The sequence below is a fragment of the Larus michahellis genome, chromosome 4 (assembly GCF_964199755.1).
Source record: "Larus michahellis chromosome 4, bLarMic1.1, whole genome shotgun sequence".
In the NCBI taxonomy this organism is placed as follows: domain Eukaryota; kingdom Metazoa; phylum Chordata; class Aves; order Charadriiformes; family Laridae; genus Larus; species Larus michahellis.
This window is the reverse complement of record NC_133899.1, coordinates 79093849-79111556: the sequence shown is the minus strand read 5'-3', so window position 1 is coordinate 79111556 and position 17708 is coordinate 79093849. Positions and strand designations below refer to the sequence as shown.

The 17708-nt window shown below is 42.7% G+C and overlaps 1 protein-coding gene across 1 annotated transcript; it reads left to right on the top strand.

Annotated features, from left to right (window-relative positions):
• The first annotated feature begins 4216 nt into the window (after nucleotides 1-4216).
• C4H11orf58 (chromosome 4 C11orf58 homolog) lies at nucleotides 4217-10946 on the top strand. Its single transcript, XM_074585847.1, has 5 exons — nucleotides 4217-4400; nucleotides 4684-4764; nucleotides 6187-6247; nucleotides 8031-8140; nucleotides 9365-10946. Exons 1-5 carry the CDS (start codon nucleotides 4341-4343, stop codon nucleotides 9572-9574), a joined length of 522 nt encoding a protein of 173 aa, XP_074441948.1. The 5' UTR covers nucleotides 4217-4340; the 3' UTR covers nucleotides 9575-10946.
• Nucleotides 10947-17708: the final 6762 nt, after the last annotated feature.

Genomic DNA, 17708 nt, shown 5'->3' with positions numbered 1-17708 from the left:
CCATTTCCAAGATTCTGCATCAGGTTCTTCAAACATGAAACTGCTTCTGCGAGATCTAGTTAAGCCTCAGCTTTCCCATACCTAGCTTTCCTAAGCTGTTGTCTGCCTCAAAGTTTTTATAATACAGATTGCTCAGGTTCAAAACTTCGATATGGATTGGGGTGGACAATCTTCATTAAGGTAAATTTTCTGATATTTCCTGTAATAGAGCAGGTGTTCACCTACCCTCCACCCCCAGAGATGTTTCCCATCCACAGACTGGAGCTCACAACAGAAGCAGAGATATATAGAAAAGTCCAAGACAGAGTATAATCGTACATGACAGTGAATAATTTTGTTACCTTATTTGTCATTTCACCTCATCTCACTCTCACCGTATTGTCTGTCTCAGTTCATTTCCAACAAGAAACCTCAATGTTTTGCTTTGGCTATAGTGATAGTCATTTAGTTGAGGTCTGATTTCTGCATCATAGCTGGTTTCTGCTTTGTGAAAAAATCTCACCTTTTGTAATTGAGTGTTAATTTCGAATAGTCTCTTCAGAGAGACTATGTCAAAGAAACGTGGAAAACTCACACAAATATTGCCCAGGATCCTTAGCTATTGTTTTATTTATATTCTAAAACAGTCTCACAGACTGGAGAAGACAGGTTTCTTCTTAGAAACCAAATCTGTCTTGTTCTCCAGGGAATCACTGTAGTTCTCATTTGTTCAAAAGAATACAGCAAACATAACATTGAATCCTAGCATTGCAAGATTATGATTTATTAGTGTTATTGGAATTATACAAAGCTCATGAGTTGCACATCCTCAGAATTATCTGTAATATCTCCATAAAGATAAATGAAACCTTTACGTCACCAGTCTGCTACTGAGAGACTCCACATTTTTGTTAGCAATCTGATCACGCCATTTTTAAGTTACACCATAAGTAGATGGATGCTATTTAATGCATCGGATGTATTTGTTTATTAAGGTACCTCTTTTGGTGCAAAACAGAGCATTTTTATCCCAAGTGAGCAATAAACTAAGGAAAAAAAATATTTGTAAAAGCCTCTCACTAAAATATTATCAACACATCATCATTCAAAATGTAAACAAAAACACAGTTACCAAACCATTAGTCAGCCATATAAAAATTAGCACATTTCAGCTGTCCTGAAAAAAGACTTGGATTTAACAGTAAATCACCACTAAGACCCAATTATAATAGCTGATTTAGAGTTTAACAGTCTCATTTTCTTGTACTTCTTTTTTTCCAAAGCAAACCTTCTCAATTTGTCCCATAAGGGAACTGTAACCATGAAGTTAAATTTCACACTTTTTTAAGGAATAGGTCTTTAATAGTACAGAAACTATAATAAAAGCTTAACTTAAAAAAATGGAAAAGGTACAATTTCACTGGTACTAATTACCACAATTCTGATTAAGCTAACAGACTAAAAATGCTTCTAGATTCTACTCAAAAAAATTGAGTACTTTAATTTATAAAGTGATGTTATTTTTACAATTTTTGCTTTTTTATTCCCCTTCTGTTAGAAATATTTTTTTAAATACTGAAATTTAAATTAATCCACTGTTACAGTCATTATATAATATTCTATATATTTAAATATATTAAAATTAGGTTAACATTGTAAATATAACATTCTCTCATATTAACACTTCCTGCTCTTTATCATTGTGAAACAACTGCTATAGAAGTTGTAGAAAGCAGGCGGAACAGCTGTGCCTTTCTATTTGATTTTGCACACTCAAGGAGCACAAATATGTGAACATGAATTTAAATATCACTATCCTAGTACTGTTCTGTATAAATAAAGATTTAAAATAATAATATTCTACATGTATCTTAAACTCTGAAGCTACCTACCCAGGAGTGGAAGGGCTATACCAGCACATGTCTACATTATTAGATTTTGTGCTTCATCTTCCAGAATATTTTCTTAACAGCTCTTCTTTCATTGTATTTCAGTCCTACAAAATAATGATGGGTAACATCTGAATAACAAGGCTCAGGGAAAATGCTAAAAAGTATCAACATGAATTAATAGCTTAATTACCATACTCACAAAAAACATTATCATGACACATTTTTAGCTCTGTAAGGAGGAAGTTCATAAAGACAAACTTAGCTAGGATCAGTTCATCCCCCAAGCACAAAGATTCCTCTCAAAGGCAGTTCAGAGCAGAAGCCTGACTTCAGGAGCCCTATAGGAACTTTTCATTCACTACAGGGAGAGCATAGGAAAAATACATTCAGAAAATGGAAGGTAGCCACTGCAGGATTTTTCCCCAAACCGTTTGAAAGCTGGACCCAGCTCTGACCAGCAGTCAGATCACCTCAGCTAAAAGCAAGTTAATGGGACCACATCCACCACCATTACCCGCTCCAAGCTGCTTCAGCTTAAAGAGAAGTTACTTGCAAGGAACTGAACACGCCTCCTTTATGAGATGTGTTGTCCATCAGCATCTTTACACTGTGTGTAGATCTATGTGTTATGGGACCTATGCACTATGTTTTCAATGTTATGTTTGCCCCTAATCACTCTTTGCAGAGCGTGGTTGTCTTGCCTTGCAGATGACTACACCTGGCATTAGCAGCCTACCTTGTCCATCCTTCCCTCTAACCTTCAAAATCCAAAAATTTCCTTGAGGGAACACAGAGCTAGACAGGTGGGTGGATAGACTTACTGGCTCAAATTCAAAACGTTTTACAATGGTATTGACAAAAACAATAAAAATGCGAATGAAAACTTATGGATAGAAGAAAATAAGCCAAACAAACCACTAAAGATAAGTAGATGCAATGAAATGCAGCTTAGATCACTGCAAGTTAAAAGAAAGTTCAGATTCAAGCCAACTATTGAGAAGAACTGAAGATTTGTGGCATATTACTGGCGGTAGCAGTCTGAGGAGTATCAAGGACTACAGAACCCTGGGAGCAGTGGTAAGGGACTCTCAAGTGCAGGTAGTTTTTTCCTCCTGGTCAAAGGGAAGAGGGTTGAAAGGGCCAGTTGAGTCTGGCCAATCAACAAATGGTTACAGGACTGGTGCCACAGACAGGGGTTTAGTTACTTAAACTAGCCAGGTTTAAACTGCGATATGAATTGGCACACATCGTTCACACATTTCAGCATGCACACCTGAACCTCCTGGCATTAGCTGGACTGCCACAACATTATCATGAGGAAAAAGTCACTATGTAATTGAGGAATTAAAACAAAGGGATTTTCTTAACATTAAGGCAAGAAGACCTAAAGATGTGACTGTGCATCTTCCCATCCAATAAATCTAAGCAGAAACTCCAGAATATTAACATTCAGTGGCAACCCATTCAAATTAAGCTAATTTTGAAGCAGACATATGTGGGAAAATAATAACTTGGGGGCTGTAAGTGAATTTCTGCTTGGTACACAACATACACATGGAGGAGATGGGACCGCAGGAAGGACAGTGATGGCAAATGGCCAGAGCCGCCGAAGGGTTAACTGGAAACATATGGCGCTCCAAACATGGGCTTCCACACGGGTTACAAACTGCCATTCTCCACACGAGGGGTCAGTACGGGCGGGTGGGAGGGGAGTGGGTCAGGCTAGAGCCGAGGGGACGCAGACGGTTACCGGTGCGAACCAGGGAGACCGCCCGCGCCGCGCCGGCAGACGAGGGAAGTGGCGGGAACCTGGCGGGGTTCTCGCGACTGCGGCCGTTACCTCAGGCGCGAGGGTGGGGGGCGCGGGGGGCGCTACCGCCGCCTTCAGGCCACCCGTCACCCAACCTGAGGCGCCGGCAGCAGGACGCCCAGGCGGAGACAATCGGCGGGCGGAGATCGCCTTCCCTCAGCGGGGATTACCTCAGGCTCCGCGCCAGCCGCCGCCCCGCCGCGCTCACACGACGGCCGGAGCGCATCCCGAGGGGCCGGGAGCGCCCCCCGCTTACACCCCGTCATTCCCCCAGCGGCACTTCACGCCTGACCGACAGCTGTGCCCCGCCAGACACCACACCGAAGACAAAGTGCTTAGGACCGGCTGCGACACCCCCACCGTCGCAGCAACAAACCCCACCCACCATCGCCCAACCGCCCGCCGCGGCCCCGCCCTCGCCTCTCTCCGGAGGCGGTGCCCGGAGGCGGGCCCGCGCACCTGCCAATCATTGCACAGAGGCGGGCTCCGGCACCGCGGAGGCCTGTGGGACTTGTAGTCCCAGCCTGCCCGCCTCGCGCCGACACAGGCCGGGCGAGAACTACCAGTCCCAGCGCGCCCCGCGGCCGTGACCCGCCGCGGGCCGAGGGAGCGGCTCCGGCAGGAAGGCGGCAGAGGGGCCCGGTCACCCAGCCGCAGCCATGAGCTCGGCCAGGGAGTCCCAGGGCCACCACGGCCTCAAGCGAGCGGCTTCCCCCGATGTAAATGGGCGGCGGGGCCCGGGGCGGTGGCGCGGCGGGAGAGGGGGAAGAGGAGGCCGGGAGGGAGGCCGCGGCGGGGCCCTGTTACGGCGCCCGGGCCCCGTGGCGGGACGCGGGGAAGGCCGCGGCCTTCTCGGCCGCCGCCTTTCCTGACGCTAACGGCCGTCCGAGGGACCGCGGCTGGCGGGGGAGGCGGTGGCGGGGGGCGAGGGGCCGCTGGGGGGCCGCCGGGCCCGTCGCGTCGGAGGGGGCGGGCGGGCGCAGTCAGCGTGTGGTCCCGCAGGGCTCCAGCAGCTGGGAGGCGGCGGACCTCGGCAACGAGGAGCGGAAGCAGAAGTTCCTGCGGCTGATGGGCGCTGGGAAGGTGAGGCTGCCCCGCTCCCCCCCCGCGGGCACACGGGGACCCCAGCGGGAGGATCCCCTCCTCCCCCCCGCCCCTTCCCCCGCCAACTGTGGCGGGTACGCGGGGTTTTCCATTTGCGATGCGCGAAACCTCCCCAGAAGGGGCCTTGCTGCAGGCCGCAGGGCTCTCTGGGCAAGAAGACAGCGCTCAAAGGGAATTTCGCTTCAGGACCCTCCTTAAAGGAGGATTTGGGGTTTCACAGCCGCAGCTGCTATGTCAGCAGCGGCGCAATGCGAAACACCGGTCTGAAATTGTCAGGTCTCTGCTCTGTAGCTTCCTCCCTGCCCCAACGCCTTTATACTTCCAGACCAGCTAATAAAATTATTTGTAGACGCTTCAGAGAGAGTCTTTGTTACAAACTAACAAACCTGTGCACTAGGTCTGTAAAATTCTCTCTCATTGGAAAAAAAAATAAAGATTTTTAAAAAATGGTAGCTGGTAGACTAAAACAGCAAAATAATAAATCTAATTAAATAATCCAGGAAATATTTTTAAGGGCAAAATGGTCTAAAACTATTTCTACTATGATTTTTGCACAAAATGCTGCAAAACTAGTAAAATATAATCATACTTTTGCCACGTACAAAATGTTGTTTTAGAGTATTGCAATTCTATTTCAAGAAAAATAATTTCACTTGTAATAGCTTATTTTGCTTGAATGCAGTATTTTTGTAAGCTAAAATATTTTACTGTATTAAAGAGGTGAAAGTTAATACTTCATAGTGGATAGGAATACAATAGCCTGTTAAAACATCCCGCTACTGCTAATCTATAGGTCTGCTTGGATACTTAATGCTGCTTGCTATGTAATGCCAGTTCTTGCCTATAGGGATACATTTGCTAATGAGCAACTAGTGAGACAATATCTTAATGAGTGCTGTGAAGGTCTTACCTGATACTGTGACCAGTCTAAAAGTGGGATCATTGTAAGATGCACAGACTGAACTATTGCATAGTGCCAGAGAAAGAGACCCAAAGGGTGAATTGTTAGAACCTAAATTTACACTTGTCCAGCATTGTGTTGTGTAGTTTTCATATCAGGTGATCACCATTCTTCCTTGTTATCTTCCTCGTTAAGCTGACGTACTAGCATGACTTGTCTTCATCTTTGGAGCCGCAAGAAACAGAATGAAATGGAACCAGTTTTGGGCTGTGGGTAGAGTAAAGAGTACCTCGCTTTGGGGTTTTCTTTTTCAGAAAATTCAATGAAGCAAAGATGAAACAAGTTCATCAAGAGGCAGAAGCTGTTAGCTAATAAAACTTACAGACTTACAGTTGGTTGTCAAGGTTTGACAGGAGACCTTTTCCATTTGAGATTTCCAGAATGTTGGCAGAGCTGTCAGTGCACCCTAAAGCTCCAAAACAAACTACCTTTTCTTTTAGAAAGAACATACTGGCCGCCTTGTTATCGGAGACCACAGATCAACCTCTCACTTCAGGACAGGTCAGTTTATCCAACAGCTGATACAAAGTTGGAAATTGAACACTTATTTAGGAATATCCCAGTACTTTGAGCTTTGTAGATGTTGCAGGGAGGGATTTCAGGTTTTGTGGAAGAAGTTGAAGACTGGTCAGGCTGTGCAGTTGTAGAAGTTCCTAATTTCTCTTTTTAGATTACAGACAGTTTGTCTGACTGCACTTACTTGCCTTCTAAAGTCCAGGTTCTGCAAAGTCTTGATGGTCGATTAAACTTGTGTACAAATGCCCTGGAAATCAGGGCCTGTAGTTCCTCTGTCTTATTTTGCTATCAAAATTGGAACGTAAAGTTTTATTGCTATTGGTACCTAGCAGTATTATACTTCTTTCTTGCTGCCAGGTATGGATATCCTAACCTCTAAATCATTGTGCATGGGAAAGACCAGAGTTGATTTCTCCCCGCACCTGATTACCTATTGAATAGAAAGATCTCTGCCTTAAAGCAGTGAGGTAGAAGTTGAAAAGATCTGCAAGGTCATTGTGGCAATCAGCAATAAGTTGATGTCATGTAATGTATGAGCATGATAACTTCTTATCAGGCTTGCTCAGGTAGTAAGTCAAAGTACATTGAAACCAAGCTGCGCTTGGCTGTCTTGAGAGACGCTTTGATAGAGCTGTATAGAATAGCAACTGTCAGAGTTCCAGAAAACTTCTTTATTTGATATGCTCCACTAGTAATTTTTCAGTTGATGAAAAATGATCTATGGACCAAAACACCAAAAGAAGCCTGAGGATTGGTTCCAGGTTCTGCTGTTAGCTTGCAGAGTGATTAAGAATCACTTCCTTACACCTGAATTTCCTAGAAAGGAGATGATGCTTCCCCTAAGGAGTCATAAAGAGTCAGTACTGCTTTGTTATTAGCAAAAAGTTAGGATGCTGGGATTTTTCACATAGAACAGCTATTTTCTTAACATGTTACTTCCTTGTCCAACATACGGTTATTGTCCTTTTATAACAACATACAGCTCTAACTTCCACATGTGGAAATGTTAGTTTGCAATAAAAGCTTTTAATTTTACAGACATACAAATTTAAAACTAGAGTGTTGTAGGCCTGTCCGGGGAGAATTAGAGATTTCTACCTTTCACAAGATCAGAGTATTTTTAGCTATTTTAGACCATATTTTCTACCAGTAAAAAATGATTCTTTAGGTACTTATTCAAACAAGTAAGTAAAGAGCATATAGAAGTAGCTCAGGAAAATTAATTTTTTTGCTAATTCCTAAAGATGGAAGAATGTAGAGCTGTAGTGATTACTGATAATTGAGGATGGATGAAATAGTTTCAGATACAGCTCTAGAAAAAAGAGTGGTAGTATTGTCCTGACTTCTGCTGCTATGACTTAATTTAAAATCATGGTTTAATTATAGTAATTGCATGTTATGTGGTAAAGGTCAGAAACTTTCTCCTTGCTGTGACGTGTTGCAGTATCGGCAGGAAGCACAGAGAAGTCATAGTGGCTACATTTGCCTTGTTTAGTAGAACATACACCGCATGCGGTACAACCGTCTGAATGCGTCAGGTCTTAGGAACTTACCAACCCACCTTTGTATCAAAGCAGTTTTGCTTGCACACTGATATGATTGCTTATAAATCTGATTGTTTGTATGCAATAATAATCTCGTGGGTTTAGATGGCTAAATTTGAACTTTTTCACATATATAGTGATAAACTTTGAAAACGTGACTTCATGTAATTTGATGTCTTTGTTAATTTGAATGAACCATAACCAAAGTACACTGGACAATGCAGGGGAAGAAGACAAGAAAATGAATGAGGAACTGGAGTCTCAGTACCAACAGAGCATGGACAGCACGATGTCCGGACGAAACCGGCGCCATTGTGGACTTGGGTTCAGTGAGGTAGTAAGCTGTTTATTTCCCTAATGATTTGACTTTCACTTCGCTAAGACAAGATGATCCACGGTTTAAAAATCCAGTCACCACAACTAGTGGCAAACGTCAGCAGTTTGGGTTAAAGGACAAACTTACTGCAGGCACTCGTCCCCTATTTGTGTACACTGGTGGCCATTTAGATGCCGGGACATGATTGATGCTTCTCATTGTTCTGAAAAGTGATATGACATGCTTAATGCTCCATAGTAGTCAAGACTGATTAGGACAGAAAGTGACAAATATATTAAATCAGGGTGTTGCCAAGGAATACATAAGAAGGCAGGATGGCCGTCTGCCTTGCTGATGAGAGCTAATTAATTTTAGCTTCTTGTTTGCAGTGAGGCACATACCTCTATGATCCTGAAAAGTAAGTGGCTGTAGAGGGGTCAGACAAGGGAAGGTCACTGTACTTCCAGTGAGCTGACACCTGGTCTTGTACTTGCAAGGAATTCTGTAGGAATAAGCAGGAAGAGAAGCGTGGGAAAACCCAACAGAATTAGGTTATTAGGAACATGTCTCCATCTGCCAATTGAAAGGTGCAATAATTAATTTTTTGCAAACTGTTAGCAGCAACTACTGCATAAAAACATAGCTGATGTTTCCAGAGTGAGTAAAACCACTGAGTGCAGTGCTGAGAATACTTAATATTACAGCCATGGAGGCTTTGCTCTTTAGGAGCATGAACAAAATTCCATTTTGATTGTTCTTGTTAGCAGTATCATTGGATTACTTCAGCGTTCCTCATGCTGCGGTGTGCTAAACTTATTTTCAAAGATTAGTCATGAGTGAATTCTCAATGGTCTAGCTGTTTGTTTCATTATGTTTCACTCCATGACAAATATTCAAGTGTCATCATGTACTGTGAACATCAAAGTAAGGCATTACTTAAACTGATGTGATCTGAAACTTTTCCAACTCATTTAATGGTGTCTTTAGGATTTCTGCTGTAACTAAATAAGAATGTGGCTGATGAAACCGTGGGCGTCACAGTTGGTATGGTTAACCACTTCAGCAGAGTTGCTTTCTGTCTAATAATTGGTATATTAAAGACCTGTGTTTAGCAACATAGCCCATTTTATTACTAAAATGAAAGAAGCCGTTAAGCGAAACATTCTCACTGGGAGCTTTTAAAAGCTGCAGTGGAGTTCCTAGGATATAATGGTTTATCTGTCTCATAATCGGAACTTCTAGTTTCAGGAAAGTGAAGAGCAAGAAGAGGCAGCTGGACACTCCTCTGAAGAGAGTTCAGAGGACTCTGAAAGTGGCTCTGAGTCAGAGCAAGAGGAGTCTGCAGAGGAGCTACAAGCTGCTGAAAAACATGATGAAGCTGAGGTTCCAGAAACCAAAAAAGAAGCAAAAAGCAACTATAAAATGATGTTTGTTAAAGCCAGTGGCTCATAACTGCAGATGTAACAGCTTTGTATTTGAAGTACAGTAAGCCTTATTGTTACAGTGCAAAGTGGAGGACTGCTACAGCACAAATCTTTGTATTATGATTTTAAAAAGACCCCGTTAGATGACAAAAAGTAGTATTTGCTTTCAGTTGCCATGGATAACATTTTTATGGGCACAGTGGTATTACTGGTTTTTGTAAAGCGTAAAATACTGGATGGAGAAATAAATTCTTTTGGTTCCTGCCCAATCTCTACAATGTTATCTAAACTGTCCTTCCCCTTATTCCATGCCAGATAAGGAAACTTCATGTTAGTGGTTTCTTTTGTTAGTACCCCAGTCTTGAGTTTTTAACTATTAAGATTACATGTGAATTACTGGATGTTGCATTAGTTGTACAATACCAATATCAGCACTATTCTGTGATGTACTTGAGCTTTAAACAATGATTTTGTCTATAGATGCTAGTGTTGACAGGGCTAAGAGGAGAAATCACTCACTTCTGTGATAGTATTAATCACTGTATCCATCTGAAATCCTACAGCAGTTGCACGGGAGAAGACGTTTTAGGAACGTGTAATACAACAGGAGGCTCTGATTCCTTCTTTGGGTTTATAATGAGGGGGATAAGCTGTAGTTATACCTTCCAGTAGAAAAGAGTGACTTTTGAATTATTGGCTCCTGGTTATAGCACTGAGCTGTTATTAAAATTAAGTCCTCCCGAAGAAACCAGTTTACTTTGAAAGAGAAAATATACTTTGATAATGAAAAGGATATACAGATCATTTAGCTTTTTTAAATATAGAATAGAGAGTTAAGCACACACGCCCTTCTTCCTTTTCTCCCCGTACACGCATCACTTGGAGGTCCAAGTCAATCATCAGAAAAAGGTTGTACCTCTCAAGTAAAGTTGATACACTTAAAGAGTCAGGAGTTCCAGTCACTCCTTCCAGCAAGAATTAAGCGCATCCATTCCTCTGCAAATTTATAGTTTACTGTATTCAAGTAATTAATAAAATATCAGACCTTTTTAGACTCTGTTTCCTCTTAGTCCATCAGACAGATCAGCTGCCTCTCCTTGCTGGGAGAACAGGCCATCTGATCTGCACCTCCAGTACAGCTTCATTCTGCCACAACAGCGTCTCAGGAAACACTCCGGATGCTTGTGGAGAATCTTCCATTTCTGGATACGATTTATGACATGCAGACAATTGCAAGCCAGTTGGCTTACATGAAAGCAGCAGTATGTACTACCATTGTATAGGTTTATTGGACGTAAGCATTGCAGCATCAGTTACGGGGGGAGGACTTGGAATAAGTTACATTATGGAAAAAATAAAAGTAATATGATTGTAAATAAAAACTTGAGTGTAGATTTTGATTAATGTGTTTTACTGTACTATGCAATACATATTTTTTCAAAGACATTGTTTTAAGCACAGCATTACAGCAGCCGCTAATGGTCAATGATTTATATTTGCTTTGTGTGGATTTTTTTGTTTTCCCAATACTGCAAGCTTCATAGACAAAAATTAGAGTTGCTTGTACATGATGAAGAAAGAAAACCTCACCATGACTTAGGAAAGCTGCTCTATCTCTAGGAAGAGGGAAGCCCTCACTAAAAGATCAACTGATTAACTTTCCTAATAGACTGACACCAGTTTTTTCCTAGTTTTAGGCACTCTAGCTACCCTTAAATCGGCATTTCACTGATAAATTCCATTAGATGTGTCTACTGGCTGTTTATTGCCTTCAGTGCAATTACAAAATTAAGTCATAGGCTGCAAAATGCTGCATATACACTGACCTCTTCGCCCTTCGCCTTCCCTCTCCCAGCATCGAAGCTAGCGCCGCCCTCACCACCTTTTCATCCACAGCTGCTCAGCACCCGTGCAGAGCTCCGGACTTGCCCATCAGTGTGCACTGGAACAGAGACGCCTTCAGAAGGTGACAGAATCCATTGCTGTAGCCCCACCCTGCCAGGCAGAGCGCCCCGGCTGCTTTCCGACTGAGGAAAGGTACAGTAAAACCTCACCTGAGGGCTCTTCTCTGCAGCGCAACCGACCTGGAAAGACCCAGGAGCAGCAGCTGCAGCTGGCAGGCCCTGCGCGGGTCTCTGCCACAATGGGCACCGGCAGGGCCCTCCGCCACGGCTCTGCCCTGAATTGATTACAGCCGCCTGCCTCGTACAACAGATTTGGCCATCAGTTCCAAATACAAATAAGCGGACTACACAAGAATGAAAAATAAACTGAAATTAAACTATTCTGGTAACAGCTCTTACCAGGAGAAAAAAAAACAAAACCAAACACAAACACAACACAACACAACTATTCCCCAGAAGTACAACACATAATATTGGGACCATCTGATGAGGTTTGCTGTAACCCATTTCTGATGCTGACTTACTTAAGACTCATCCGCTCAAAATAGGAAGAGTTCTACACAATCATGTCTGTTTCTGTGTAACTTAGAAACATACTTTTAAGAATTTGCAGATTCATCTATGAAGCAGCCTATCTAAGAAGCTTCTCCGTGCATACTGAGAAAGGCTGACGTAGTTCAGCATAGCTTGTGCAGTAAATGTTTGAATTCAGGAGTCAGTTTTAGCCACATTTGGTGTAATAGCATCAGCAGTAGCGGCATGGATCATAGCACCATGGGTTCAGCTCTCATAGGAGACAGAGAACCCAGGAAAAATAAAGGCTGATGTCTTGGCTGACCTTTGCAGATTGGTATGGAAGGAGCTCCCAGAGATCACAGCAAACACTAAATCATAAAGACACTAACTCATAAACTGCATTTGTCTTTTCAAACAAGATTTGGCCACTGAAATTCCTCAAAAACCAGCTTATTTCCATCCCAATAGAAAGGCACAAGTCTGCCTGTACCCCAACGCGTCTTAGGAAACAACAGAGGAAAGTTAGATCTGTCGCAGAACAACGATTGCATCTGGTAAAAGTTTTAATCTGTTTCTAAACCACCCTGAAAATCTACCCGCACAAAGGTCAATGCAGGCGCGTTGTCAGCACTTGGCTTCGGGAGACTGAAACCACCTGCGCAGGCCGAAAGCCGCGGTGTGCCTGTTCCCCTCCCACTGGCCCGGGAATAGGGCAGCCCTCAAGACAAGTACCATCACAACCCTACTCCCATAAGGCCCTGCAGTCACAAAAGAGGATGTTCTCGGCCAGGTAAAAAGGGATCCATTTCTTTCTCAGCATCGTACAGGAATTCTTCCAGGCCAAGACAACTAGATCTCGAAGTTGCCCTGTAGCTTTATGCAACTGCTTTACAGTTTACTCTCCCTTTCTCCCTGCAGAGGAGGCTGACAACTTGATTCCTGAAAGCACAATTTATAGGCCAGCTTCAAAGCTATAGGTCCTTCTAAGGCTCTGGTTGGGGAATTCACATCAAAGCAGCTGTGCACATGTTGTTCTGATGCCAGGGAGGACGGTTGGTAGAAATCTCGGTGGATTTGTTACAGTCCCCAGAACAGGGATTAAATTATGCACTGAAGCTGCCTCTGTAAACTGCAGGAGACAAAGAGAATAAGTGGCAGTGCAATATCTCATAATCAAAGTCGGGCACAGTTATTTGCATCAGTCTCTTGGAAGCTGTCAGGGGATTAAGAGAAGGGACATGTGTCAAGGTACCCTCGCTGAAGGGACAAAGCGGGAGTTGGGTTTCTTTGCTTTTAAGACTGCCACCTCAACTGCATCTTTCCTGAGAAAAATATCTGAGTAGTACACAGGCGTCCAGCATCATGATGGGTAGATAAAAGTTACCTTAGTTTTTGCACAGCATTAAAGAAACAAAATACTTGGTGATTTAATCTTATTTGACTTGGTTTTGATGTGCAGGTGCAGAATGAGATCACGCTGACACTTTGTGCTATTATCTATCCAAATCCAGTAGCATTTACAGGGTCCATAGCTCAGGATGATCTAGTTGAGAAAAAAAAAAGAGAAGCATGAAAAGTAACATACATCAAAAGAGGGGGGGTTGGTACCTTCAGTGAAGGAATACGGGGGCTCATAAAAAAAACCCCTTCCTCCCTTTGAACTTTTTCAACACTGCCCACCTTGACCAGCAGGGAAATTCTCTCAAACTGTTACCATAAGTAAGCGTTCTTAACACAACTATATCAAGCTACGTTAAAGACTGCCGCAAGGTTTGACAATCTGAACTAGCTCCTTTTCACCCTCATGTTTCTTGCTAAAATTTAAAACAAATGCAGGTGAAGCTTTTAATCCTTAACTGGCTGGGGCCAAGTCTCCTTCCTGTTACAGCCACTGAGGTCTAGTAATCATGATCTTGTATTGTATGGATGCAGTAACAACATCTCTTTCCAAAATATAGTTCTTGGTTGTTTTTTTTTTCAAAAAGACTTCTTAACATAAACTGCTACTGGACACACAAAAAATAGAGAACAAATTTACTCAGTAATCAACTGATGGAGCCACTACCCAGATCCTGAATAAAATGTGTGTAAAATCATTTGTCAAGTCACTTTTAAAGTGGATTCAGTAAAGACAACTGAAGAGTCCTAGGGCATACAGAAGGCTTTGAGGAAGCCAAGGAACACAGCTACACTCACGAGATGTCCCTCTCTCTTCCCTCTGAGCCTCTCCATCCAGGTCAGGACTTGGAAAGCGAGCAGAGGAGCCAGTGCTGGTACTCGTCTTGGCAGTGGTCCCTCAGCTTTTGCCGATTCTGTGTCTTAGCACCAAATGAAAGGAGAATGGGATCAACATGTGTATGTGTGTATTCACACCCCCAACACACACGCACTACAACCATGTTGGGCAGAAGACAGAATCCTGTTCCATACTGGGAGAAGATGATGCTCAGAGGCGCAGTACGGAAGAAGCAGAGCAGAGACATAGAAGGACTGTTCAGCATGAACTAAGCAGTGAGAAAAGCCAACAATACAGACAATACAAGAGACAAATAGAATTAGCAGTGATTTTTCCAATGTCAACATTTTCCCCAGAGTAGTACAACTCATTGTAATTAAATGTCACCAGCGACTTCATTTCATTAGAGTTACATCTTGCATAAGCCGCTGAGGGTTTCAGAAAACCTCCAAAAACATCCTGTGTCTCAAGAGATGAACCAGAAAACAGCGTTAAGGCTTTTCTCAATTCTGGCTCTAGAGACAAAATTGAGCCAACCCAAACCCCCTGACAATAGAACAGAACCCAGGCCAGAGACCGCAGCAGGCCACCCAACGCTCCGTCTTGCACTGGCACTTCGCAACCCCTGAGGGAGAAGCACTCGCTCGGGCCAGGCTCTGTGCCAACCACTTTCACCCCTGGCTCCGGGGCAAGCCGTTTCTACAGGGAGGCAGAAAGTTTCATTCATACCAGCCATTCCTAACTGCAATTTGGCAACAGCAGCTGCCAATAGAAAAGACAATTGTCCTGCTACCAAAATACTATTTTAAAGTCATCAGTGATAGTCTCCTTCACCCACTGCCACCATCAACACTCTACTCTCATTTACCTCATTCACAAGGTATTTTTTGTACTAGGACACTAGACTTAGACTCTCGCTTGCCAGCTATTCCTTCTTCTTGTTTCCTCCTCTACAATTTAGGCTGAGTCCCCTTGTTAAAGCATTTTGCTCCTGCCTGAGTCCATGTATTCCAGCTCCCTCAATCTTTCCACAGCCTCTCACTTCAAACCACTGGCTGTTCTCCACTCTCACCTTCAGCCTCTCACTTGGTCTTGTTTGCAGGTACATCTCTGCCATCATTTCCTACAAACTCACCACTCACCTTTGTGTTCTGAACCTCTCCCTCCCTTTAGCGCTTTCTTATGTTACAGTTGCTGCTAAAAGGCTGCTTCTAGCTGGCAACAAGAAAACAGCATTGTCCTTTAAGCTTACGTCTTAAAACACTATTTCATCCATAACTGCTCCAAAAATGCTAATTCTCTCAGTGTTTTCTTTGGGGGCTGTTTTACACTCTCTGTAAGGCAGCCAGGAGCACTGACAAGTAAATAACAAGTAAACAGTGCACAAATGTACACGTATGCAATACTTCCTGCTTTTATGTACTTTTATAATTAGCTCTCAAAGTTATTCTGCCATCTCCCAGTAATTTCATGGTAGGCTTTATAATTTTACCTTCTTCTTAGGTTTACCTGTAGTTTAACATTCAAAGTACGGTTGTTGCACAGAATACCTCAACAGACTTGTATTAAAAATGCTCTTTAAAATTCCAAAGCTTTGAACTAAAGAAGTATCTCAAGAAGTTTTCATGGAAAGTTCATCTCGGTTGGTTCAATTCAGCTACAGTTAGATGCACCTTTTCAAATAATGGAAAAAAAAATGTAAAGGGGTCAGACCCAATCAATACAGTTGTTCAAACAGAATTTCAGGCACTGTGATGTGTGTATTTTTTGTGCTCTTTCTTTGTACTGCTCCACTGTGAAGAAAGGTTGCTTTTGCTCGTAGAGCAATAAAAGTCTTAGCCTTTTGAATACAGCCAAATAACCAATGGGAATGTTTACTAGGTGTGGAAAATGTAGCAATTTTTCATGTTCTTCTTGTGCATGGCTTTGTTCTTTTTATAACTACGAAATACACAGACACACGCACACGCGGCACAAGCAAACACTTTAAAATACCCGAAGACAGACAGAAATCAGAGGGGCAACATCAGATCATGCCTCCTATATCTTCTAAGTTTTGACACTAAGTAAATCTGGTCTTTCCTTCATATAACACCCAGAAGTTAATTGCCAAGACACATGGGAAATATGTGGGTTTACAGAGGGGAAGAGATGCTGATATAAAATACATACACATATATTTGAAGATCTGGAAATCAGATGAGTAAATGGTGCAGGTGGAAAACTAAGGATGTAAACAGCACCAGACCACGTTGGGAGTGCTCCGCTTTCTCAAAACTCCAACCCCTCCCTCCAAAGGCTGCTCTCGGGGGCACCCGACACCGCCTCACTGGGCCTTTGACAATTTTCTTGAAAGAGCGGCGCCCAAGTTTAGTACTACCTTTCAGTAGCTTCCAGTTCCACACATAAGCAACTTTCTAGAATAGAATCCCTTAATGCAGCTGCATCCTGGAAAACTTTTCTATCTAGGGTTTTTTTCCAACTGTTCCAAAACAGTCTGGATGGCTCGTAACTACTGCTACTGCCCAGTCCTTCAAAAGAAGAGCTTCATGTAGACGTACAAAGACAAGCAACAGCTCTACAGGATTCCCTACCAGCCCAGCAATATCTACAAACTCCCAATAACAGTAGTGGGAAAAAGGGGGTGTGAGGGTGTTAGGGAAGTTCAAAAAGGTGAAAGCGGCGCTACTTACGAGTATCGGGCTGTAGGTTTATACATTCAGCTGTGCAATAAAACTTTAATAATTTTAGTTGAAGAAACTGAAAACAGATGTATAAGGGAAGGCAGTCTGCATAATTTTTGCTTGGTATAAAATTACAAGACACTAATTAGAAAACAGCACCTTCAAAAGAAGAACTAATACAGCTTTCTAATTAATTTCTGTTTCTTTAATTATAATTAGTCCCAAACACTTAAGCCGCTTAATAGGCAGAGAAAAAAAGCCACTTTGTGACCAAAATTATATTGATCTGCAAGTAGACATCATTTATTTCTAGTCTTAATATTCGAACAGTAAGTAACACCTACAAAACAGGATTTTGATTAAAAGAAACAGGACTGAAAAAGGAAATTGACCCAAACCAAACACTATATGCATATGAAAATTAGTCCCAATAATTTAAATAAATACACCTAGCCCTGAAAAAAAAAAATGGTCACTGGAGAACAGCATTTCATGTATTTAATAAAAAGTTTTGAAAGAAAAGTTATCTTGACTTATTTTTTTCCCAAATATGAGATTAACTATGGACACAGACCAAAATCTTTAGAAAGAGTAGTTTTGTTAAAAATATTAATGGTGTAATTACTTAGGGCAAGATCCTTCTCTTTTATGCATGCCTGAATGAGCAGATTTTGTGCATGTGATCAAAGGAAAGAAAATTAACATCTCCCACAACCTGCAGAGCCAAAGCGCCTGCGTCCCTTTGCCTTCACTGCTGGGGAGCAGACGGAATTCAGAGTCAGTGGCCACTGCCGGCCGGGATCCCACGGGCTCTGCTCTTCT

Excerpts from the sequence above, each read along its gene's own strand:
- C4H11orf58 (XM_074585847.1), top strand. The coding sequence starts at position 4,341 with ATGAGCTCGGCCAGGGAGTCCCAGGGCCACCACGGCCTCAAGCGAGCG. Across the intron at positions 6,248-8,030 it reads AACCTCTCACTTCAGGACAG|GGGAAGAAGACAAGAAAATG; the intron begins GTCAGTTTATCC and ends TGGACAATGCAG. Across the intron at positions 8,141-9,364 it reads GTGGACTTGGGTTCAGTGAG|TTTCAGGAAAGTGAAGAGCA; the intron begins GTAGTAAGCTGT and ends CGGAACTTCTAG.